The sequence below is a fragment of the Callospermophilus lateralis genome, chromosome 9 (genome assembly GCF_048772815.1).
Source record: "Callospermophilus lateralis isolate mCalLat2 chromosome 9, mCalLat2.hap1, whole genome shotgun sequence".
NCBI classification, from domain to species: domain Eukaryota; kingdom Metazoa; phylum Chordata; class Mammalia; order Rodentia; family Sciuridae; genus Callospermophilus; species Callospermophilus lateralis.
In genome coordinates, this window is record NC_135313.1 from 30,678,439 (window position 1) to 30,703,561 (window position 25,123).

Below are 25,123 nucleotides of genomic sequence, written 5' to 3' on the forward strand. Positions count from 1 at the left end.
AAGACCAAAGGTTAGGTAGCATCAGGACAGAGGCATTAATTTCAAAATTTGAGTTCTTACTTTAGTGATTATAAAAGAGGTTGAAGGGAGAGGGGGTTTCAAGAAGGAAAAACCAAGAGGTTTGTAACCTGGACCTTATAATAAGGTATACAATCTTAAATAGGAGAGTCAATTAATATTTTGATCTAAGATCCATGTATCAAAGCTTTTTCCCATAACAAGGGCCAGAACCACCTGAGGAGTCAAGTCCTGGGACAGGATTAACAGACTAGGATCTCCACAAGGCCTTATGACCAAGAGGCTAGCAAACACTGATTCTACAAAAAGGCACAGTAGGAACCATCCAAGACCACAAACTGAACGATGTGAAGAAGGTGTCAAAGCACCACCATTATCTGTCTTGGACATTGCACTCAAGTCAGACCTGGCTGTGCTGTCAGATCCAGCACCACGTCATCCAAGAACACTTCTACCTAAGTCCATCCCACCCAAGAGGGAAGGAAAGTGCCAGTTCAACTACATCAATGAGGGCCAAATGAAGGCGAAAATTTGAATTTTCTTACCATCAGTGAGTTTTATAAGGTCAATTTTTCCCTTGAACTAAAAAAGAAGCCTGCATGCCATACTTTCCAAACTATACAAGTTAATTATGGGTTCTCTATAACTTAAGGCTTTCATGAGTGGTTTTATGTCTACAATTTAAATTTCAAGATGCAATTAAGCAGGGCATGGTGACACACACCTATAATCCCAACAGCTCAGGAGGCTGAGGCAGGAGGATCATGAGTTCAAACCTAGCCTCAGCAAAAGTAAGGTGCTAAGCAACTCAGGGAGACCCTGTCTCTAAATAAAATACAAAATAGGACTGTGGATGTGTCTCAGTGATTGAGTGCTCCAAAGTTCAATCCTCAATATCCCCCATCAAAAAAAAAAAAAGACGCAATTAATATCTTAAGCGTTCATCACAACTGTTAACTAAATGCCTTTAAGATAAAAAGAACAAATTATTTAAAGCACAGAATTAGGAGCCACATATAATGAATGGCCATTTTCATAATTTTAGAATTTATGCATGTATAACAACATACAGATCATAATGAAACCAGGTACATTAATGTTTTCCATTATATTTTTTTGGACAACTTGGAATGAAAAGCAAGTTCTTATGAAATTGCTGAGTCTTCTTGTGACCTAGCGACTGCTACCATGACAGCCAGAAAGAACATCAACAAAATAATCATAATGAATCAATGAAAATGCAGTAACTAAAGCAGAGTCATCCAAAGAGCATAGAACTGGAGCCTGGAAAAAACACTTATCCAATTAAAAAACAACAAGACCAACAACAATAAAAAGAATTAAAGCTCTGACGAGATTGAGCAGAGGGTTTACTATTTAAATGTACTCTCATGTATCTAGTCAACAAATCTCTCACCGGAAAAGTATTGGTTGGGCCCTTCCTAGGTACTGGTAATAGACTGCATGATCAGACCAGCTCATAGTCCACCTGAGAAAGACAGACTTTATATTGAAGATACACCTAAGTTGTTAGTGTGTACACAACAGGGTCAATGAACTTTAGGAATGTAACCTCACTTAGTCTTTCAAAACAACCACCTAACAGATGGGGAAATGGAAGCACATTGAGTTGAAGCCACCCAAGGTCATACAATCATCATATGGTAAAGCTTATATTTGAATCTGAGTGACCTTCCTCCAGAGCCCACACAAATGGTAACTGTGCTATGCTGCTGCTCAACAATGAGGTATCTCTGTAGCAGGGGTGGAGCCTCAGACCAAGAATCTTTAATCACTTATGCGTATTAAGTATATCCATGTAATACAGGGAGATTCAAATTGCTCACTGAAGGGAAGAGTAATTCTATTAAAATTAGAGTTAAAAATACAAAATACATGTATTCAAGTAAAATTTATTATGAATAAAGTATGAGATAGCTGCTAGCTGGGTTTCATTAAAAAATGCCATAATTTAAGAATAGACAGCCAGCAATGGAAATAAAGTTTTGGGAGATTAATAGATTATTTTGTTTCTAATCAATGGTCATTAATGCAATAAAATATTTTTATGGCACCAAAGTTATTAAGTAGCTCCAACCTGGAGCAACAAAAATAACTGGAGACTTTGTAAGAATAGGTAGAGGGGTAAATGATGAAGCCTGGGCTAAGGAAAAGTCAGCAATGGCAGGAAAGTCCTAGGGATTATCTGCCATGGCAGAAGGGCATGAGGGCAGTGAAGCCCAAGAGCGGAAGCTCAGGAGGAGTGCTGAGCTGCACACTCCCTAACAAAAGAAAGGAGGCAGTGATGGCAAAAGAAAAAGCAGAAGAGCAAGGCTGAGGGACAAGTTGGCCTGCCCTCAATGCCTCAGGCCCAGAGGGCCTGGGGCACTCTGACAGCATGCCAACAGAGCAAGGAGGAGACCAAGGAGCATAATGGGGCTACAGAGTAGAATCAGCCACTCGTCAGTACTTGCCACAACTAAAACCTATAGCAGCCGAGTAGGCAGTAAGGACGTGAACTATATGAACACAGACATAAAAAAAAAGGAACAGATAAGTGACCATCACTTCAACTGTCTGCAGACAGATACAGGAGAGTCATCCAACCTCTCAAAGTCTCAATGACATCATTGGTAGGGCAGGAGAGAATGACAACGCAGAAGGCCGCAGATGAGATCATGCATACACACTGTCTGGTGTTCAGTATGCTCAGCAAATGTGAGGTATTAGCTACCCCACTGCCACACCACTGATATCACTATGGTTATCTTGTCCACAGGGAAGTTCACTTCCTAGTACGAAAGAGCAAGAGTAAAAACTAGCCCAGATGAGGAAAGTCTGGAGACTGTGGAGTGTGGAGATCTAGGTCAATTTCAGAGAGCCCCTTACATACGCCTCTAACGCCACATAACCTGGACCATAAATGAAAGAACAGATATGACAGAATGGTTTAGCTGCCAACCCAATTAGGTTGTCCTCAGTCATCATCTATGTTGACACATGGTCTCTGTGGCTTCCAGAAATCACATGTGAGTCAGTAATTTAAGGTAGCAGGGAAGTTTCAAGTTCTATCTCCTCCAGGAGGCCTTCTGAAATCCTGGCTCACCAAGCAAGTGGTTATTTCTAAGTGCCACCCCTGAGACACATATAAAGTGATGTGTACCGTCACAATTATAATATCCTACAAGAAGTTAGAAATCGTATGTCATCTTTATTGTAGCTCCATGCTTTGGCAAAATTTCTGACATGCTTGCCAGAAAAATTTAAACAGCTGTCTGGAGCATCCACCTGTTAAGCTCATTTCCTTAGAGGATCAAACAACTCCGATGCTGTCAGGAAGATATACATGTGCATACATGAAATACACATGTATGTATGAATATATCTTTATGTATATATGTACATATACAAATGTTTTTTAATTGTCTTCATACAAATGTTTCTGAAAATAAAATACAAATCTAAATATCCTCTTAAACTGCCTTTTGATGCAATATCTTGAAACATAGGTCAAGCAGCCCCATTCTCTTTAACTACAGATCTGATTTATCATCATGAACATCAATTCATGCCCTGGGTTAAGATATATGGACCGTCTATTAAGCTATGGATGAGGAGGGCTGCAGCCTCCAGCCTGGGGAGCCCCTTCAGCAGGGTCTTTTTCTCCCCTCCTCTTCCCTAACAAGGCCTGCTGCTCAGCCCTTCGATGGCACTGCAGACACCTCTTCTTCTTCATCCTGCTTCAAGTTCCTCTTTTTATCCTCTCTGGTCTCCAACTCCGACAGAGACTACATGTGGAAGTCAGGCTCCCCGTATCTTAGAAAGCTTTCATCTCAAAAAGCACCTCTCATCAAGAAAAGTGTTCTTTTTTCCTTCTGGCCAGAAAACGGACACAGTGTTTTGTTCTCTGTGTAATCGACCCCTATCACTTCTGAACTGTTGACTTTACTTTTTGTCTCTCCCTTTGTCAATTTTGAGGCACTATGCAGGATCCATGAAGTTACTCAAAGATGATCTTGGAAAAATAACATTTCCTTTCAGTGAAGAGAATAGAAGTTACACAATTATGAGTCAACCCCTGTGATTTCTTTTTCCCCACTCTGTGTCAGTTCACTGTGATTGACCTTCTCCGTCACGCCTACATGTGGCCAAGCAATGACAATTACAAACACATTTAATTCAGGACAGAAGTATCAGAAACCTAAACCTTTATTAATTCCTGTTACAACATTTTGAAGTTCATAATAACTTGATCTGAAGTCACATTTATGTCCCGGCTACTCATTCACTCATATATTTTATTAAGTGATTTGTATATTCATTGTGCTATTTAAGGCATTATGATGAAGCAGGCAAACAAAATAAGGCTTTTGCTTTCAAGGAGGTTACAATCTAATTAAGGATATGAGATATGTATATCTCCGAAAAAAAATCATTTTCCAACTAAATTAAAGATGCAAACAAAATTTCAAGGGCTTAACCCTACTTAAGGGAGAAAAAATAACTTACAAAAAACTTAGAGCTCAGAAATTGTTTTCATGGAAATACACACTTTTAATTATAAATGAGTCATTCATTCATCATACTTCATCATAATAGGTCCCCAAAAGACCACTCCTTGGCAGCATGTAGAGGTTAGTACTTAGAAATGTGTGCTTAAAAAATAATAAATCAGGCACTAGAAGATATTTTCATGGCTAAGAAGGATCCTTAGAGATAAGCTATACTATATCTAGAGAGTTCAAAGGCCTTGCTCATGTTTTCAGAGGTAATTCATATTCATAGAAAATCTAGGGCTATACCCCAGTCCCGGATGCCAAGTCCAGCCCTTTTCCAAAAACCCCATATGGATCTATTTGATGTTCTTTGCCATCCAGTCTAAATCATTTCTATTCTAAATACTGCCTAAAATCATAGAAATAAGCACCACAGGAATCAGAACTAATACCAATAGGATTTACATGTCTCCATAATAATGGCTTACCCATTTGATCTTCCCTTTGTCCCCCACTTCAGACCCTCCTGTATACTGGCCCTGCCACCTGTCTAAAATACCATTTTTAGCACATCATGCCTCTCTTGCCTTTGAAATAAAGTTCCTAACCATTCAATCAGGACTCCATAGTTTTGAAATTCCATAAAACATTCAGTTCTCAAGCACCTGTGTGCTGAGATCGAGTCCATTATTGCAGAGAGATGAACATCATCATGATCAGAAAGATAAATAAGTTGGCAAGCTTCACTCTACCCACTGATCCTCACTGGGCTAAGATAGGAGGAAGCAAAAGTAGCATGTGTATCAACGCTAAAGATTGACATCAGTGCTAGAAGTGGAGTGTGATCCGGCCCCTTAAGGGACTTAGAGCTCTTTCCTTCATAAATGTGGACAAATTCTTTACACTTCCCTGGTGGCACCTCTTGGGAGTGATGAATCAAACACTCTTCAGAAACAAAGTTCTCCCCATTCAGAGTACAGAAAGCTTTTCTTCAGACTTGAGCTGATGGTTTTCTGCATACTTGGTGGTTCTATAGCCTCCATCTATAAAATCTCTCCCCTTTCAGATGGTGCATTCTCCAAAGTGGACCAAATATTTTGGCTCTATCATCATGGCTCAGCAGACAATCCCAATCATCAGAACTACTATTCTGAGTCTCTTGCAGTCCCATAATACTCTTTAACCACCAACTTTTTAAAATCTCAACTAAATTTGTAGGAGACAAAATGAGACATATTTAGCAAAAAGACTTTCTTTGGTGTCATCTTGATGATGTTTGACCTGGTGAACTTTGAGTTAGAGTAGCAAGGGGCATTATGAACAGAGGCATCTCCACAATAAGCACTATCTCACCGCTTTTTGCACAAATGTGTAGTTTTTGTTTGTTCAGGGCTCTCCACCCACCCCCACCCCCACACACAAGTTGATTGTCATTGTTGCTGCCTGGAACAATTTAAAATGGTATTCACAATTAGATACCTTGTGATGTTAAAGTCAAAGGGGAAAAGACTAAAATTTATTTCAAATTTATAATTACAAAGACATACACTATCTTATTACATAACTATCTACCTAAACAAATCACTCAATAATAATTTAAAAAGGCCCAGCAGAGAATGCCAGGAAGCATCATGAAAGACCACCCATGCGGTGGATGTAGGATATTCACTTTGCAGAGAAATGCACAGTACTATCCCACAGCCAGTGATCACATGGATGTCCATCAACCAACTGATGATTACTATGTGTTACATATCCATCTGGTCATTTCAACCTACACGTTGAAATGTAACATAATATAGTATTATATATTGTTATTTAAACATATACACTATACAAACACTATAAATAGAACTTACAAAAAGGCATTATGATTTCTAAACAGTTTCTACATTAAAGTAAAATGATGAGTAATATACACCTTTCGTTTTTAGAAAAATTAAGTATGGGCTATACACATGGAGACAATTCAAGATATTTAAAGCAGTGCTTTCCAATCTATAAACCGTATGGTGAAAGTACAAAATGCCCAGCAGCCCCCAGCCTCAGGTGAGCTATGATTCAGCTCCTTCACTTCAAATGTTCAATGGAAGGTTGATGGAAAAGAGCAAATACTGTTATTTAAATGTTGAAATTTTTGGTATGTCATTTTGAGTAATGATATTTTGGGGTTATAAAATACAAAATAATGTGCATAACTTTTATTGTAGTTTTTTCATTAATAGGGTTTCAATCATTTCATATCATCATCTAATCCAACAGAAACTAATTTGTTACTTTCTTAATCTAGGCAACCTTATACTAGAATGCCCCAACACCAGTTTAACACATTTAAAATAATTGCAATTGCTGCTTCAGAGAAATCCTTAACTTGAAGATTCATGTGTGTGTGTATACACACACACACACATACACCTTTTATAGGATGATCTTTAAAATATTTTTCAAAATTAAGGACAGACTTAAAATATTTGTTGTTAGAACAGTGTGACTTCTACCTTCTGTTCCTGGTCCTGCATAGATCAGTGATATAACATTCCTCCTTCCCAACCATAATTCTAGGTTGGTTTGTCATTCCTTTTTGTGTTGTTGTAAAATAAAATCTTTGGTAGAAATTGGGGAAAAAATATTTTAACATTCTTAAGAAATACATTTGTAAACCTACAGGAATAGTGCTGAAACAGCTGTGAATTTATTTCTAATACTTCAGCAGCAGCACTCTAAGTACAGTCTGTGAACCCTTGGAAATCCCCAGGCCAAAAATTTCCTTGTTCCTAAAAGGTTATTTCCCCCTTTTATTAATCCTCTCACAAATTTACTATACTTTAAATCTTTTAAAAAATTCTTCTGAAAGTTCTAATTTTATGAAAAATCTGACTTAGAATTTTCTCTTTTATTCTAAAGTAACTTTGAATTTTTATATTAAAAGACAAGTTACTGGTTCAAAAGAGGAAATTGAATACTTTAAACCCATTAGGCTATTATTAAAAATAATAATAATAAGTAAGTGTTGGCAGGGACATGAAGAAATTGAAATTTTATTCCTTGCTGGGGGGCGGGGAGATGTAAAATTGTGTGGCAACTCTGGAGAAGAGCATGGGGTGCCTCAAAAGATTAAATGTAGAATTATTATATAATCCAGCAATTCCACTTCTGGGCATACATATGAAGAATTAGAAGCAGGGACTGGAGAAGGTATTTGTACACCAGTGTTTTATCAGTGCACTATTTGCAACAGTCAAAAAAGTAGAAGTCACCCAAGTGTCTTTCAAAAGATGAATGGATAAACAACACATAGTACATATCTGCAATGTGAAATGGTTCATCTCTGAAAAAGAAGGAGGTTCTGACATGGGATATAACACAGAAAAACCCTGAAGACATGTTAAATAAATGAGTCACAAAAGGACAAATATTACATGATTCCACTTATGAAATTCCTCTAGTAATCAAATTTATAAGACAGAAAGTAAATGGTGATTGCCAGAAGTTGAGGTGAGCCAGGAATAGGGAAATATTGTTTAAAGAATATGGACTTCCTGTTTAGTGAAAATGAGAAAGTTCTGGAGTAGATGGTAAAGTTGGTTGCACAACCATGTGAATGAACTTCGTGGTGCTGAAATGAACTCTTAAAAACAGTTACAGTGGTAAATTTTATGTCACATACATTTTAACATTTAAAAATCCAACATAAAATGGGGAAATTTAAAAGCCTGCTTTCTTAAGTCACAGCTATTCTATGTCTAAAGACGCCTTTTAACATTTAAAAATCCAACATAAAATGGGGTAATTTAAAAGTCTGCTTTCTTAAACCACAGCTATTCTATGTCTAAAGACACTCAAAATATCAAAGTGACACATTAGAGCCATCTGATTCATATAAAGAACTGAAGAAAAAAATGATAAATAAAAATTGTGAATGTAACTTTTGTCTTTATAGATACTATGTTGCCTTCTTGCGTCTTATGCAATAGAATATCTTCAAATAGTTCAGTTGTAGCCTCATTTTGAAACAAACCATTAAAAATTTAAAGGAATTGATTTTTTAAAATGTAGACATGATGAGAACTTTAAAAGACAAACATTGTTACATTTTTTCAAAGTAGAAATGAAAAAGCCACTGCAACATCTTACAGGGCAAGCTGTTGTATTACCCAGAGAAGCATACACAGTACCCAAGACACCAAAGAAGCTTTGAACAATTGACACTGTGGAGTGCCTGTGGAAAAGTATGGCAGAGCCACTTTCCAATGACACAATAACTCCTCTTGTGAAAGGCTCATCTACAAACATTAAAACCAACTTAACATCCCAACTAAGGAATTCTACTTTTCCCTTATAAATGAATTATGACTAACTGATGCTCATACCAAATAAAGAAATTTTAAAATGTAAATGCCTGTCAACAAACACTAGAGCTGAACTAGTCAACATGTTGAATAATTCTGGGAATCTCATTATCACCGAACAACTACATTGACACTGACACTGCTGGTGAAAAGCAATGGTGGGTAAAATTGCTAGTGTCTTAGCTTGGATCAAGGCAGCAACACTAAGCTATTCCAGCAGTTACCATATTGTTCACTGTCACTCATTTGTAATTAAAGGGGGAAAAGGGCACCAATTTAACCTAAAAATGCCTTTGATGAAGCAGTACAAATGTTATTAACTCTTGGCTATTAATTTCTCATGCTTTAAACATCATATGACACTTGTAAAGTACATCTAAAATATTTCTGCTGCATCCTCAGGAACAATGGTTACCTCAGGTGATCAAGTTGCAAGCTGAACTACCTACCTTTTCCATGGAGTACCATTTCCACTTGCAAAAAAAAAAGAAAAAAGAAAGAAAAGAAAAATGACTCTCAGATAAACTATAGTAATTTATATCTGAGACTTGGCAGATATTTCTTGAAAATGAATTATGTGCAACTAAGCACTTCAAAGACAACCAATGGCAGTATTTGTTATCAATAATAAAGCAAATATTTTAAAATTTAGAAAACCTGCATTCACAACTCTGTGCTTCCTTACTTAGAACTTTTTGATAATGCATAACAATATGTTAGCATTTTAGAAGATTGATATAACTCAATTGATGTTTTCCAAATAACCAATGTATAGTGTCAAAAACAAAACTTCATGATGATAGATGATCTATTTAAACAATACAATATAAAGTAATGGATTATAACAGAGTATGAAAACAAAAACTACACTGGTATGGTTTCAGATTCCACATTGCAGCCAACCTTTAAGAAGCCATGTGGAGACGCTGTCTTGTGAGTATGGCATGTCCTTTAATACTCCATCCTGCTAGCTCATGCACTCTAGACACTCTCTGCTGACTTGAGGAAGTAAGCACTTGAGTTGGGAAAGCTCACAGGACAAGGAACTGCAGGTGGCCTCTAAGGAGGAAAGGAGGGTGGCCTCCAGCAAGTAGCAAGGCCCTCAGTTCCACAGAACCAGTTCCACCTTCCCCATGGACTGTGATGAGCATGGAGCAGTTGTTTACAGTCAAGCCCCCAGATGAGGACAGAGCCTAGTTGACATCTGATTGCAGTCTGGTCAGAATTCAAGAAAAGGACTCAGTTTAAAGTGCTGGCCAGACTTCTGACCCACAGAAGTTATGATATAATACATGTATTTTGGTTTATGGAGAAAAAGAATCAAACTACTACTTATTGGATCTTTGTATAATATACCTACCAAAAGCCTATCTATAATTATCCAACAAAGCTATTAAAATGCCTCCCTTTTCCAACTACATGTCTGTGGTGAGGGAAGATTTCTTAGTATGTTTCAACCAAAACATATTGAAATTGACTGAATGAAAAAAGTGGATTTGAGAATACAGCTATCTACTAAGCCCAAATATAAAGAGATTGGCAAGAATGGTATTTGGTGATATGTTTCTGAAAATAGCTATTTTTTCATAAAATAACTTACAATGAACCTGTTACTTTAAATCAATATATTTTAAATTTCTTAGGCTTAATTTCTAATATGGTAAATATAAATTGGTGTAATGCACAAAAACCCACTATTTAGGAGCCTCCAGAATATGAGCAAAGGGATGCTAGGGTCAACAAATTGAGAACCCCTGCAATGCTCTTTCTTTTTTTCTATGCCACATGACACATACCCCTCTCCATTTGTTTAGAGAGTTGGCATCCTTTGCCCAGTTGGCTATCTCAGACCAATGTGAGCCCTTTCCTTCTGAAAACTCAGGGAACTCATCTGGCACCAGCTGCTGCTTTCTTCAGTTTGAACATATATACACATCTAGAGTGAAGCTCAGAAGGAAAGGGACTGCCATATGTAGCATGTGATGAACTCTCACTAACACCCCACCTGCCACCTCCATAGATGACGGAATCCTAAACTGAACAGAAACGCAATTCATACAAGACACTGGGCTTCCATCCATGCCTGAGAAGCTGACCACACAAGACATATGATAAGAGTGTAGGACATGTGTCTCTCAAAAGGGTCATTGGGAGCTGGGGTTGTGGCTCAGTGGTAGAGCACGTGCCTTCCATGTGTGAGGCACTGGGTTCGATCCTCAGCACCACATTAAAACTAAATAAATGTATTGTGTCCATCTGCATCTAAAAAATATTTTTTTTTAAAAAAGAGTTATACTGGAAGAGGCAGATGAGAACAAATACACAGATACTAAAATTTCTATATGTAAAAAAAGATAATATAGATAAGTGATATCATACCGTAAGACCTTGATTCTCAATGAACAGAAAATAGGTTATTGCAGGATAATTTTGCAGAAAAAAAAAAAAAAAAGAAAGAAGGGAATAAAGAAAGTACCATTGTGGGGCTGGGATTGTGACTCAGAGGTGGAATGCTTGCCTAGCATTCATGAGGCACTAGGTTCGATCCTCAGCACCACATAAAAATGAGATATATTGCGTGTACCTATAATTAAAAAATAAACATTTTTTTTAAAAAAGAAAGAGAGTGCCCTTGTGGCAAAGGCAACAGAAAAATCAATACAATTTCCCCAATATCTCTTACTGAAAAAGAAAAAAAAATACATTAAATAGAATATCAATTACTAGAGGCTGAATTGTACCCTCCCCCCAAAGTAAGTGTGTTGGGGTCCTAACCACTAGTACCTGTGAATGTGACCCTCATTTAGAAATAGGGCCTTTACAGATGTACTCAAGTTGAAACAAAGTCAATTGGGTAGACCCTAATGCATCATGACTGGTGAATAGACAGGCAGGGCCCGTGGAGATGGAGCCAGAGATTGGAGGGATGCTGCCCCAGTTCAGGAATGCCCAGGGCTCCCAGAAGCTGTAAGAGGCAAAAAAAAAAAAAAAAAAAAAAAAAAAAAAAGGATCCTTGACTGGTGGCTTTGAAGAGAGTGTGGCCTTGCCAACAACTTGATTTTGAACCTCAAGCCTCCAGAATAGTGAGGAATTTCTCTTGTTTTCAAGCACCCAGTGTGTGCTACTTTGGCATGCAGCCCTAAGAAATGAGTGCAGCAATAGAATGAGTGTTCCTTCTCTATTCAGTCACATTTCCAAGTGGCCTTTCCTCAGTAAAAACAAAAAGGGAAAGAAATCTGAAATGCAAATCTAGTTACAGTAGAAAAAAAAATTTTTAACTAGGAATTTCCTGAGTTAGATTTTTTTTTTTTTTTTAAGGTTCTGGGAACATGTTTCTGATCAAACACTGCTGTCAAAACTCAAGCCCACTGAATCTCTATAAATGTGCCTATAAATACAGAGAAAAAGATTATTTATCTATCTCACATTTCCTCAACTCTTTGCTACAAAAGGAAGTAATCCAGACCTAATATTTAAAAGTTACCAATACTATTTCTATGTCACAAAAGAAATAAGAGATGACAAGTCAAACACAATTCTGCCCAGACTGTATCAAGCCACAGGGACTTCTGGGCTAAGATGAAGCTTGACTCATATACCAGCATGCCAGCCATTCACAAGTCTCAAGACCCAGATCTTATCTCTAGCATATAGAAAAGGTACTTGGCATTATATAACTCATAGGAAAAAAATCATTTGAACATATAATCAAGCTTGACTTTATGAATTTAGCTTCAGTTTCACTCTTTGTTTTAATCCATAAAACACCTAGATCTTAGAGCTGTGGGGATTTCCAGAGTCACTTGAGCTGATGGCCCATTCAATATCCATAAACATCGGGTAACTCTACTGGTTTTCTAACTATGGGCCCTCACCCTTTAGAGGGCAGTGAAATTGATTTAGTATATTCCAACCACCATTTTTGGGGGGGAAAAAAGCAAAACAATATTCAAAAGGCCCCATTCCTAGTAAAGATAAGTACTCTTTGTTTCAGTTGTTTAAGTAGGCAGCTGCTATAGGTACTATTGTGAAGGAAACATTTTTTGTTATGTGCCTCTCATTCCAAATTCTGTCAGGAAATAGATGACTTGCTCAAACTAGGCACTTAGGAATTTAATGAAGAAGTTATTTCTGAAGTTTTGCCAGGGCTACAGGAAGTTATCAAGGAGTAGTGTTTAGACAGTGGTAAGTCCTTGCCATAGACTCAGTCCCATGGAACCAAGGATAAGAGTGATCTGACACAGAGAATGGCTTATGGGTGTGTCACGGGACCTGAGCTATGGCCTTTTAGAAAAGGATATAGACAGCTGACCATGACCTGGCAGGAAGGGAGTTGCCCATCCTCTGTTCTATTGCTGGGATCTCCTTAAGGGCCGATCAACTCTAACTAAAAGCCAGAGGGCAAGAGGGTCGATGCTGCTCAGCCTCCTGGGTCTTAGGGGAGACTGGAGAAGGTACGGAGTGGGTCTTGCTGGGGCAAACAGGATGTGACTATTGAAAACAGTCTAAAAGCCCTTGATTTTATTTATACAATCATTAATTTAGTCTAACAACTTTTATTCCTTTGGACACATTGTTATCACATCTGCACTCAAATCCCAATCTTGAATCAAGAATCTAATTCAACACTGAACAATTCATGCAGAAGATTGGCATCTCTGTGAAGTCATGACTTATGATCTCAGCCAGGCCCTCACAGTACTCATAAACCCTTTCATCTGTCCTTAGTCTCCTACCTCTCCTAGCCCTACCTGTGCACTATAAGGGCACAGACCATGTCTTACTTAGCTCTGTATTCCCAGGCCTCAGTGGTTTAGGACACAGGTGCACTCACTGAAATGCCCACTGAACCGTGAATGGGCAAAGCCTAACCTGCTACCTCTTCCCCAACTCCCCCTAGCATTCCTGACCACAGTCAACCCCCAAGCTTGGTAGTTTTGGCCCCTAATCCTCAAAGCTCATTTCCTCTTCTGCTTCAATCATCTAAGTTCCACTCACTCCCACAGTAGGATCTGAGCCAGTTCCTCCACCCCCAGTCTCAGCTCCCTCTATCTTCATTTTCCAGATCAATCAATACAAAAGCAAATCAAACAAGGTCCCCACCCTGCCCAGAATACTTGACTCCTCCAGCTCATTAGCTAGTCATAACAAAGGCCTCCTGGCTTTGACTCCAACTCTTCCCTCAGTACTTCCTCCCACAATCACTCTTGGGAAACATGCCATTAACACTATCCTTTTCTCCCCTGCTTCCACCTCCAAAACAAAACAAATCAAATCAAAACACCCACCTTCAGACAGAAACTGGCTGCCTCCCCCCAAGCCCTTCCCCATCCTTCACTGCCCTGGTAAGAATCTGAATATCCATTCATCCTTCAAAAGCCTGCCCAGGTGCAGTTCAGAGTGATCCTTGCCCAAAGCAAAGCTACCCCACCACTTCCACAGTTCTCTATCATGATATGTACTGTTTGGTTACAATGTCTACTCTGCCCTCTTTGTCCAGAAGCCTGACTTATGTTACTCTCTAACCCAAGCAGAAAATATGAACGCTTGACTCAGAGTCGTTCCCTAAATCATCTCCCAAGTGACTAAAGTGACTTTAAGTTTGTTACAGAAAACAGTAGCAAAGTACTACTTGGAGCTCTGAGACCTCACTGAGTACAAATTTTTGTTTTTGTTTTATGGGATGCAGATAGAATTAGGAGACTGCAGTTATTTCCCATTATTCTTTTGTTTTTCTCCTTTTGAGGTATTGGAAATCAAACCCAGGGTGGTTGACCACTGTGACACATCTCCAGCCTCCCCCCCATTTTTTTTTTTTTTAATTTTGAGACAAGGTCTCACTAAGTTTCTGAGGCTGTCTCAAACTTGCAACCCTCCTGCCTTAATCTCCCAAGCAGTTGGGATTACAGGCATGTACCACCATGCTCAGCTTCCCATCATTCTTAATATAGGTACCCCATGACCTCTATACCCCTCTGCATAAACAGGCCACCTCTCTGCTGATAAAGGGAAGCACAAGTTTTATCTCAAATCCTTTGTCAATAGCACAATGTCACTTAGAGGTCATATTTAGAGGACTTGTGCATCTAAAATAATAGTGGTGAAATCTATCTTAAATCTGCCTTAAAAGACATCAGAAATCTCTGAATGCAACTCCCTGTAGACCCTTATTTTCTTCCCCAAATGAAGCAATAAAATAGATCTGATCATTTCCCCCCATGAATGTGGTCCCTGCTCTTGCTAACATTAGCCAAAAATTGAGGACATTCCTTCTGTCATCTGTTTCCATCTCCAAGTTGGCCATATCACCTACTCTGCCAGGGTGCAGAACCACCCAGAGAGTTTAATAACCTCACCCTGAAGTAGAGGACAGGAGCAACATTGGCCATGTATATCTAGATGATACTTGGCACTGCGTCTGACTGATAGAAACTAAATTGAGACTAAAACCTTTTTAACAAGCTTGTTTCATGATATCCTGCGATCTCATCACACTGCAATCCAGTGAAAGCCCTGCAATCAAAAGAATGGCTAAACCCAGCACCAGGAAGCAGACCTAATTTTAGCAGCCCCCAAGACAGATATCAGGCCTTTCAAAAATAGAGAAACCATCAAAATGGGGATCATCTAGCATCATCCTTAAAATCAACATGAAATTAATGAATACTATCTTGAAAATCAAACATTGTTCAAATATTAAGAGATTGCATTGCACAAATCTTCATGAAGCAAAGTCACTCTGATGTTACTTCATTGAAAATCAGCTACAGAGCACTCAGTCTCAAAAATCTAAGAAGTGAGTCAACCTGTCAGAATTTGAAGCTGTTATTCAAGACAATCAGTGTAATGGACCACTAAACTACTGCCTACAGCAAATGTGGATATGATGAGGCATTTGACGATAATCAAGAGAAAAGTTGCATTTAGAGTGTTTTTTTTAAAGAAAAAAAAGTCTACCTCATATAACAATTTCAAACTTACAAACCCTTTGCTGAGTACAAGGTCATTCTCATCTTTATAAAGGAAATATAAAATTCAATGTAATTTAACAAGAATATTTGGAACCCATACTATGTTTCAGGTACTGTGCTAAAAATAAGGACAGAAAGATAAACAAGACACACTCTCTGTTCTCAACCAGTTCACAGAGTAGTTGGGGGGATACAATGGCCACAGCATGTGGCAGAGCCTGCCTGGCTACTCGGTGATATCCAGGTGGGCTACTTCTCCCAAGCCAGTGCACTTGGAGAACATGGCTAGTCTCACCAGTAAAATTCGGACAGAAGGGATGTCTGCCATTTTCAGGGCAACCCCAAAACTCCCAATGAATCCTTCACATATTCTGAGAAAAACTTTGCTGTGATAAGCCACTGATTTGGGGGCTGCCATTACTCAGCAGATCCTAATAAAGAGTGTAATATAAAGTGTGTTTTACAAAGCCAAAACATGGACATGGCGAGCTCTGGAAACACAAGTGTGAGGTCTGTGAGCTACAGAAAGAGAAAAGGAGGGAGGGGATCCTAGAAAAGAGGAGACTGGAAGACTCACTCCAAAGGATGGGCAGGATTTACCCCAGATGGAGAAAAGCCTGAGTAAACACTAAACTGCCAATAGGAATTTAAAGGGGGGTAAAAGAATAGAGAAACTGGGCAGGGGAACAAAGTTTGGGTTTTCACTAAGAGCAAAGAGAACCACTTAAATATTCTCAGCAGCACTGAGGGCTTCATTAGATGTTCACTACAGGAAGAATGGTTTGGAGGAAATGAGGAATGGTAGAAATGGGAGGTCAACTAAGGATCTGCTGTAATTTCCTTCTATAGAAATGAGAAGTGGTGTGGTCTTAGGGTAGAAAGGAGGCCACAAATGCATGAGATGCGACATCTAAGCATCAAAGGAACTTTGTGACCAACTGGACATGTGGTAGAGGATGAGGGAGGGTAGGTCACCATGGAGGAAGGTTTCCAGGTTTCTGAACTAGAAAACCAATTAAATGATGGCACCCCATACAAAGCAACAGACCAAGGGGGATTGGGCAAGCAGATACAGATGGGCAAGCAGATGGTTTTGCTCCAATGGGACCTCCAGGTGATGAAGTCTAGAGGAAGGCAGCTGTTGGGGTCTGGAGAGCACTGAGGGCTAGAGGTGTATATCTGGGGACAGGATGAGATGGAGAACAAAGCCAGAACCCCAGGGTATCAGTACAGAAAGAGGTAGTACAGGAGGTATTTATGAAGACTAAAATGAGAAAGAGGCATTTATAAGTTCTGAGAAATTCACACAGTGGTGGGATAGCAACAAGAATAAGTATAAAAGGTAACCATGAATTTCAGCTACCAGATCTTGATAATCTTGTTGAGAATAGCTCATTTGGGGAGAGTGTGAAAACCTAGTAATCAACTGGGTAATGAAACCTTAATAGAAATAGTATCTGATTCATTATCCAATTTAATGAAAATTCTCCACTTTTTAAAAATTGATACAAATATTTTAAACAAATTGACTAAAATGTGAGTGTATTTGTAACATAATTGTATGCCTACAACTATAACCCCTCCAAACACACTCCCTGTTGCTTTTTCATGCTTTATTTCTACCCAGAGAATTCATCCCTTCTTACCCTAAGGCTTATTTTATCTTTCATCTCCTCCAACTAGAATACCAAGTTCAATAAAGGTAGAGGTCTTTGCTGAACCTGTGGCTCTGAGAAGAGTGTCAGGTACAATAGAGAGGGTGGTTAGAGGCGTATAGTTGTAAATAGCATAATCAAAAAAGCTTCTAAGAGAAGGAAACAATCATCTAAGATGGAAAGGATGAGGGAAGCAGACAGGTGGACAATGGTTAGAAAATATTTTTGGCAAAGAAAACAACATGGGTGTTGGGGATTTGTCTAGAATGTTGGAGAACACGTGAGAGGCAGGGGCTGAGGCAGAGTGAGAGACAGACAGGTAATAGAAGATGAGAATGGACAGGTAGAATATCAAGTGTCAAGGTCCCCAAGAACACCCAGGTTCAGTGGTTCACTAAAAGGCCTCAAGGGCTTTAGCAGAGGAATGCTTATGGTTATGACTTATTAGTGAAACAACACAAAGCAAAATCAGTCAAAGGAAATGGAATTTGACATGAAATCTGGAGGAGACTAGGCATAAGCTTCCAAAGGTCTTCACTGTGGAGAGGACATGCTTAATTCCCCCAGCAATGAGTTGTGATAGCACATGTAAAATGTCACCCAACAGGGAAACTAATTATTAGAGACTCCACACCCACAGCTGTTATTAGGGACTGGTCAGGAAGGCACCCTCTGCTTAACATGTGAAAATCCTAGCATTCCTGGCCCCGGAAATAGAGCAGGTATTCAACAAAAGTCATGTTGTTTGCATAAACAGTTTTGGCGCAGTTATGACATTCTTATAGGGAAATGATGAAAACTCTCCACAAATCTAAGTGGCAGGATGCCAGCCAAGGGCCAAGCTTTGCAAGCAGGCCTTTCTAAGGATTGCAATTTCAGGTCTGCCATGTTAACTTTCTTCTGCACAGATAGCCAGGTCAGGGAGCACTTTATAGGCCATATGAGAGAGATGGAAGCAATCAGAGGACCTTGAATAGAAGAATGGCGGGACCTGACTAGATTTTAAATGATCACCCTAGCTTACAGGTTAAGAAGGAGTTATAGTGGGGAGTATAGAGGGCAGAAGTAGGAAAACTTTAAGGAAAAAAAAAAACCAACAGGAAACTCATGAGAGCAAAGAAGTCATCAAGAGTGATGATGAGGACTTCTGTCTAGAACAACTGGAAGGATGGTATCACCTTCTAATAACATGGTTAAATTATGACAGGTGTGGATTTGGAGAGCGGGACCAGGACATGCTTTTAGTATGAAGTGCCCACCTAACATCCAAGCAAAAGTGTCAAGGAGAGCCCTGGATGGAGTTGGTAGTTCAGAGGAGAGATCTGCACTGGAGCTATACAAATGGTATGTGGAGTCACATTACTAGAAGAACTCACCACAGAATAAGTAGAGAGAGACCAGAGGAGGTTTAAGAACTGTGTCCTTGGGCATGCTAATGACAGGCTGTAGTGGAGGAAGAAAGAAAAGAGCCAAAGAGACTGATAATAGCCAGTAAGGAAGGCAGAAAATCAGGAAAGTATGAGATATAGGAAAAAGTACGAAATATTTGAAGAGTATGTTAATAGTCAAGCAGCATCTCATTTTCACTAAAAATGGTTCTGATAATTGTCCAGAAATCGGTTCAATGGCTCTTTGTTGGTCCATTTCTTCCTGGTACCATTCACGGGCTGGTACAGCAAGGTAAAAACTGGGGCAGGCCTTGACTTGCTCTCCAGTCCAGCTGCTTTTATTTTCCCTACTGTTTACATGGGGGATTTCAGATTTAGAGTCTCTCTGCCACCTCTGAACAACAAAGAATAAATGAAGATCCTTTTCCAGTGGCAAAGTTCTTATCAGTACAGAGTGGCAACATCTTTAAGAATGTCAAGTTAAGAACTGCCTGGGATCCAGGCTTTAAGGAAGTGGTTTTCAGAAGCAGCTCAGAGAAACCATCAGAAGAGCACAGAACCTGAACTGTTCATATAGGCAACCTGTTTGTGGCTAATTAAGTGAAAGTGAATTAAAATATACAATTGAGCCCCTTACTTGCAGTAGCCACATTTCAAGTATTTAACAGCCATATGTTTCTAGTAGCTATTCTATTAGACACAGATCCAGAACATTTCCATCATACCAGAAGGTTCTTTTGGGATGCACTTCTGCAGACTTTCCAAGATAGACCCAAAGCTCTGAGTTTTTAAGTGATTCCTCAGATGATTTTAACTTTCAGCCTCTTTAGAAAAAAACAGTTTCATAAAAATCTAATGCCACTTGTCCATCTTCCTCAAAAAAGATTCGAACACAGAATGCCTGGAAATGAATACTTCACTAACTAAGCTATTTGAGCCCAAGATACCAACCTCCATATCAGAGTTGTGGCTCCTAATCCCACACAATGCAATTACCCTAGCTCAAATGAACCAAACTGCAGTCAACCCCTGGTCAGCAAACCTTGTGTGCAGGTTGTAAATGTTGAAGAGAGAAAGAGAAGGTCCAGGGACATAACTCAAGTGTCTTCCAGGAGGTCAAACAAATAGCAACAATGCATTAAGTGGGCCATAAGTAAGAGAATAAGAACAGAGGAAAAAGTTAAACCCAACAATAATCATTTACCTTCACTGGGCAATAATGGAGACTGGAGCATTAATAATTCCTTCTAAAGACAAAAGAGGTGTCTTAGTTCCAACTGATAGTTGTCATGTGGGAAAGTAAAGCCCAGTATTATGAGAGTTTCTGATTTGTTTTTCCCCAAAAGATGATAGAAATTTGTATTTTTATGTGAAATCTCAAAAATTTTAGACACTGACAACTAAATAAGAACAGATCATTAAGACCTAAGAAAATATGTCTGTGGGTCATAGCAGACCCCAGGATCCCAATGTTTACAAATTTAGAAGCTTTTCAATACTCTAGTCCAGTGGCAGAAGCCAAAGCAAGTTAGAGCTGATAGTGAAACAGTTCTATCCACATTCAGGGAAGAACATCTACTCTATACAAAAGAAGAGGAGAAGACTGAATAGGAAATAAAGCACTTAAGTAAGTCAAACACACAATAAATATTTCAGGAATTCATTCTGGACCTAAACTATGTACATAAGAACCTTACAGCCTATTTAGGTAACAAGGCATCACATGCTGAAAAGTTCAGAAATTCACGTTAGGGCCTACTTCTCCAGGGTAATATCATACCATATCATACGAGATTTTTGTTACTGCACAAATTCACTTACATCCTGATCCCGCAATTAATCATGGAGTTGTTAGTCTTATCAGAGAATTCTAAGTTTTGGAAAGCTGGTCTCCACTTATAAAAACAAATTCTCCAAAAATAGCTGAATACAGAAAAGCTTCATTTTGAAAAGCCTATCAAATATTTATTTTAAAATAAAAAGTATATTCATATATACAGTCAGATCCATACATTTGCATTTTGAAAATTCTAGCATGCTCACTAGCTCATGAACTTCCTATCTCAATCATTTCAACTCCTGAACACACTATACATTCTTATTACTATAGGAGTCTCTTCCTATTCACTTGGACTCATGATGTGCAATTTCATAATCTGAGTACTTTCCCAGGAAATAATTGATTCAGAGCAAGAATAGAGGGACAGTCACTTAATGAAAGGGTAGTTTACAGGTATCTAAGACACAGAATCTGCTATCAAAAGAGTTTAAAACGGAGGAATTTTAGCAAAAGCAAAAGATGAGTGCTAGATAACCTGTTCTCAACTCTGGCTGGGCTTGGAATAACTTGGAGTGCTCTTTGAAATACTTATGCCTAAGCCCCACTCCATACCCACTGGATGGAAAAAAAAAAAAATGGCAAAAGGGACTTGGGCATGTGTCCTGTTCAAAATGTTAAATATTAAAGTTGGAGGCCTGGATTGAGAACCCCTACAGGTTGTGATTCAATCATCCATTCACCTGTGACACCAGTAATTTTGATGATAAATTTAACTAATTACTCAGTGATTCCCATCTTGACCACTTAAGAAGACAATCACCTTTCCACTAACTACTTTGCTAAATTGGATTTAGAGCCCAGGACACTGATAAAGTACCAGGATCCAAAGATAAGGCATCCTGTAATTCTCACCCCTTAGTCAACTCACCTCTCTAAGGGAGTTCATTGGCAGCAGGATCCTCAAAGTCCCAAATTTCAGAATATCATTAGAGCCTTCCCAAGAGTTCCCTGGTTCTTAAGTATCTCACCTACTTCTGTTCTGTTGATTCAGGGGGTTCCCAAGATTCCACAAATACTAGTTTTCTTTGTTTATTCTCAACAGGTGGTGGTTACTCCTCTGATGCTGTTTACAAAATCCAGAAGGGCTTCTATGGGCTTCCCCCTACCTTCTAAACCTCAGAAACTACAACTTCCATCCTAATCTTAAAATCTACCTTTCTCTAATGTCAATTATCCAGGAACCCCCCCAAAAGTGGAAAACTCAAATTCATGTTCCAGTCACTGTGTTTGCTTCATTATAGCTCTCTCCACCTGGATGACTAAAAGATCCTGACCTTTTTTTTTTTTTTTTTTTGTAATTAGGCCGAGGATTATTATTATAGTTGCTTTGAAAATCCTACAATATTTGTCTCAGATGTTGTCCCTCTCCCTATAACATGTACACTTGAACTATGAAAGATATAATCAAAAGAAATTTGTTGATGTCCCATGGCTTGGGTATAGTTCAATTGTAGAGCATTTTCCTTACATATGTAAGGCCATGGGTTCAATCCCCATTACTGGGGTGGTGAGGGGGATTGCTATATGGAGGAATCCGTAGGGGGCAATTGTCTTTTCAAAATCTGTAAAAAGATGCATATATTCTGGTATATAACATATGAGGTGAAGTTGTTAATGACTGATAGCAATCCAATTCAAATTTACTATTCATGCCTCTTTTCCCCAATCTGTGAAATGGGGACATCTACCTTCTAAGATTGTTTTGAGAGTGAAGTCATGTAATATACATAAAGTTCCTGGCATAAAGACTGCATGCAATAAGCACAATATGCGTTAGTTGTTACTGAGTGCAGGGCTTAAACTTTGCTGTCCAGGGAGGGAAAAATCTTTTAAATCTTTCACTAAACTTACAGAAAAGTGAATTTATTATAAATTGTTTTTTAATTAAATTTTGACATTTATGGCCTTTTTCCATTATTTTTAAAATTCAATGAATAAAAGCAGAGAATTTGAGTATTTCTTGACATTTTTGTTCCATTGTAAGTGCCATTTATCAGTTGAGCCTTGTTATGATTATATTATTTAAAAAGAACCTAGAGGAAAGGAGTATGGGGAGGAGGAAAACACCACTTGTCAAATTGAAACTTTAAAAGCTAAAAATGAGGAAAATTTTATAAGCTGCAGGTAACCTTTAAATGTCACATTCACTAACATATAAATGTAAACACAGAAAAATGTAATGTCTGTTAACAGTAAACTGATCAATGCAATTACATTGCACATTCTCTGATATAAATTATGCTTCCAGTCCAGAATCCCAACAGTTTTTAACACCTTTTAAGATCAAATTACATTGCATTAAAAATCAGTTGGTTAGTTCTCTGAATGTTATTTAGAAGCTTGTGGTTTACCTCCATATTTGGACAACTTAGCCCTGTAGTAAACTTCTAAATGTGTAGGAGTTTGGAGGTCAAATTATTTTTAATAATAAATTAAAAATAAATTTATTATCTTAATAAGATAATCCTTTAAGATATACTATTATCATTACTCCTAATCCTAGCCAACTTTCAGAAGTTAATGAAATATGATTTCAAAAACAGATCTAAATGTGTAACCAATTGTTTTTAACTGACATATATAAATAACACATGCTAATGTAGTAATGCTAAAAAAGGGGTGAATTCTCATATTGCTTTATAGACCACCTTAAATTTTTTCCCTCATCTCAATTCTATCAGCAAAGAGTTCAGCTTCACAGATTATACTTAATATCCCAATAAACCTTTCACTGTACTATCCTCCAGTTATTGATGCTCAAAGTAAAATACACATGTATTTGTCCAGAATCAGATTTTTTTATAGAGTAATTCATAGTGGAAGCATAGAAGGTATAGGTATTTCTTAAATTCCTCTACTATATACTTGAAAAAAACAAAACTACTTGGATACTTTGGATAAACTATGACCTTAAAAGAAATTAAAACTTACATTTTTCCATCACCAGATTGGCCAATGTACACTACTTAGGTAATCCCATAACATGAGAACAAATATCAAGAGAACCGCTGGCACCTAAAACAAGAGTTTGTGGCTTGCCCTGCTTGAAGAGGATTTAGGGCATATAAAATGTTCCATGTGAGAATTCAACAAAGTAAAAGGTACCTTTCAAAGTGCTCATTTAGGGAAGGCACAAAGGCACATATTACCCAAACACCTGAGTGAATTCTAGAGCTTAGCTAGATTTTCTGCACATGTATTGCATTATTGAAAAAAAAAAAAAGTTAATTTTTACTTGTTTCAGGGACAGAGTTGAGGGCATCTTCCTCATTTTAATAGTCACTCAGGACCGGGCAGGACTCACCTAGTAATTTCTCATAGAAACTACAGTTAAAATGAAAACACGTTCAATGTAGACTGATTGATGCAGGCAAATGGCATCCTTCCACCTAAATCCCTACCCAGATCCTTAAGAGGTCAGCTCATGAGGCTGAAACTCCAAAGGCCTTATCAGTTATAACTTTGTGTAAGTGTTATTTGCACCAATAAACTTTCTAACTCCATGGAGCCTAAGTGAGGCGGGCCTTAAGGGGTCAAAAATCACACTTCAAGTGAGCAGCACCTAATGTCCCAGCAAAAGAGTTCTGAACCTGTGAGTCTCAAAACTTCTTAGGGTATTGCAAGCTCCTGGAAATCATATTAAAGAGCAACGAGTTAGTGAGTTTGGATTGGAGTCCCAGATTGCTTATTTCTAACGAGCCCGCAAATGAGGGCGATGGGATGCTGTCATTGCAAGCACAAACCCCCAAAGGCACCTGAGTCAGTTATGTTAGCAACACATCAAAGTTGTAGCCACAACTTGAGCCCAATAGTCGCCTGGGTGCTGTGCTTCTCCTTAACAGCGCCTTCAGGTCTCAGAGCACCTGGCAGGTGCACTGGCCTCGGGGCACTCGTGGGTAGCCCGCGCAGCAGCCGCGCCCCCTTTCTCGGGTCCTGCCTGCACGCCCACCGCGCGGCGCTCACCTTTTCCCGGGTCTTCAGGTACCGCTGCAGCGCCTGCTGGGTGAGCTCCCGGACGCGCAGCTGGCCCTCTTTGCAGGGCACCACGATGCCCGTCCTGCCGAAGCACACAGTTACTTTCATCCTGGCTCCGGTCTACCGCGCCGGGTCCGACCGACAGGTGTCTGGCCCCGCGGACGCAGCCCCCCACTGGAGGATCGCCGGGCGCTGGCGGCCCGGGAGCCCGGCGCCTCTCCCCGGAGACCCCTCGGGGACAGGGGCTCGCGGCAGCTCCCCTTCCACCTGGGTAGGAGGCCGCTGGCGGGTGGGAATCGAGGAGGGGGCGGCGCGGGAAGGGCTGCCTCCCAGGTGGCCGGTGGCCGGTGACGACGGTTCGTGGCCCGCTCCCCCAGCTGCTGCTCGGGCCCAGGCGGCTGCTGCTCGACCGCTAAAGTGAAACCGTAGGC

At 39.2% G+C, this 25,123-nt stretch overlaps 1 protein-coding gene across 1 annotated transcript in view; it reads right to left on the minus strand.

The window, feature by feature from the left end:
* Window positions 1-24,838, minus strand: part of Pard3b (par-3 family cell polarity regulator beta) — a 978,419-nt gene extending 953,581 nt beyond the window's left edge. Inside the window, exon 1 of the mRNA XM_076865584.2 lies at window positions 24,681-24,838. Coding sequence (XP_076721699.2) covers window positions 24,681-24,800 — 120 coding nt within the window. The 5' untranslated portion in view covers window positions 24,801-24,838. The remainder of the gene's footprint in view (window positions 1-24,680) is intronic.
* Between the last annotated feature and the right edge of the window lie 285 nt (window positions 24,839-25,123).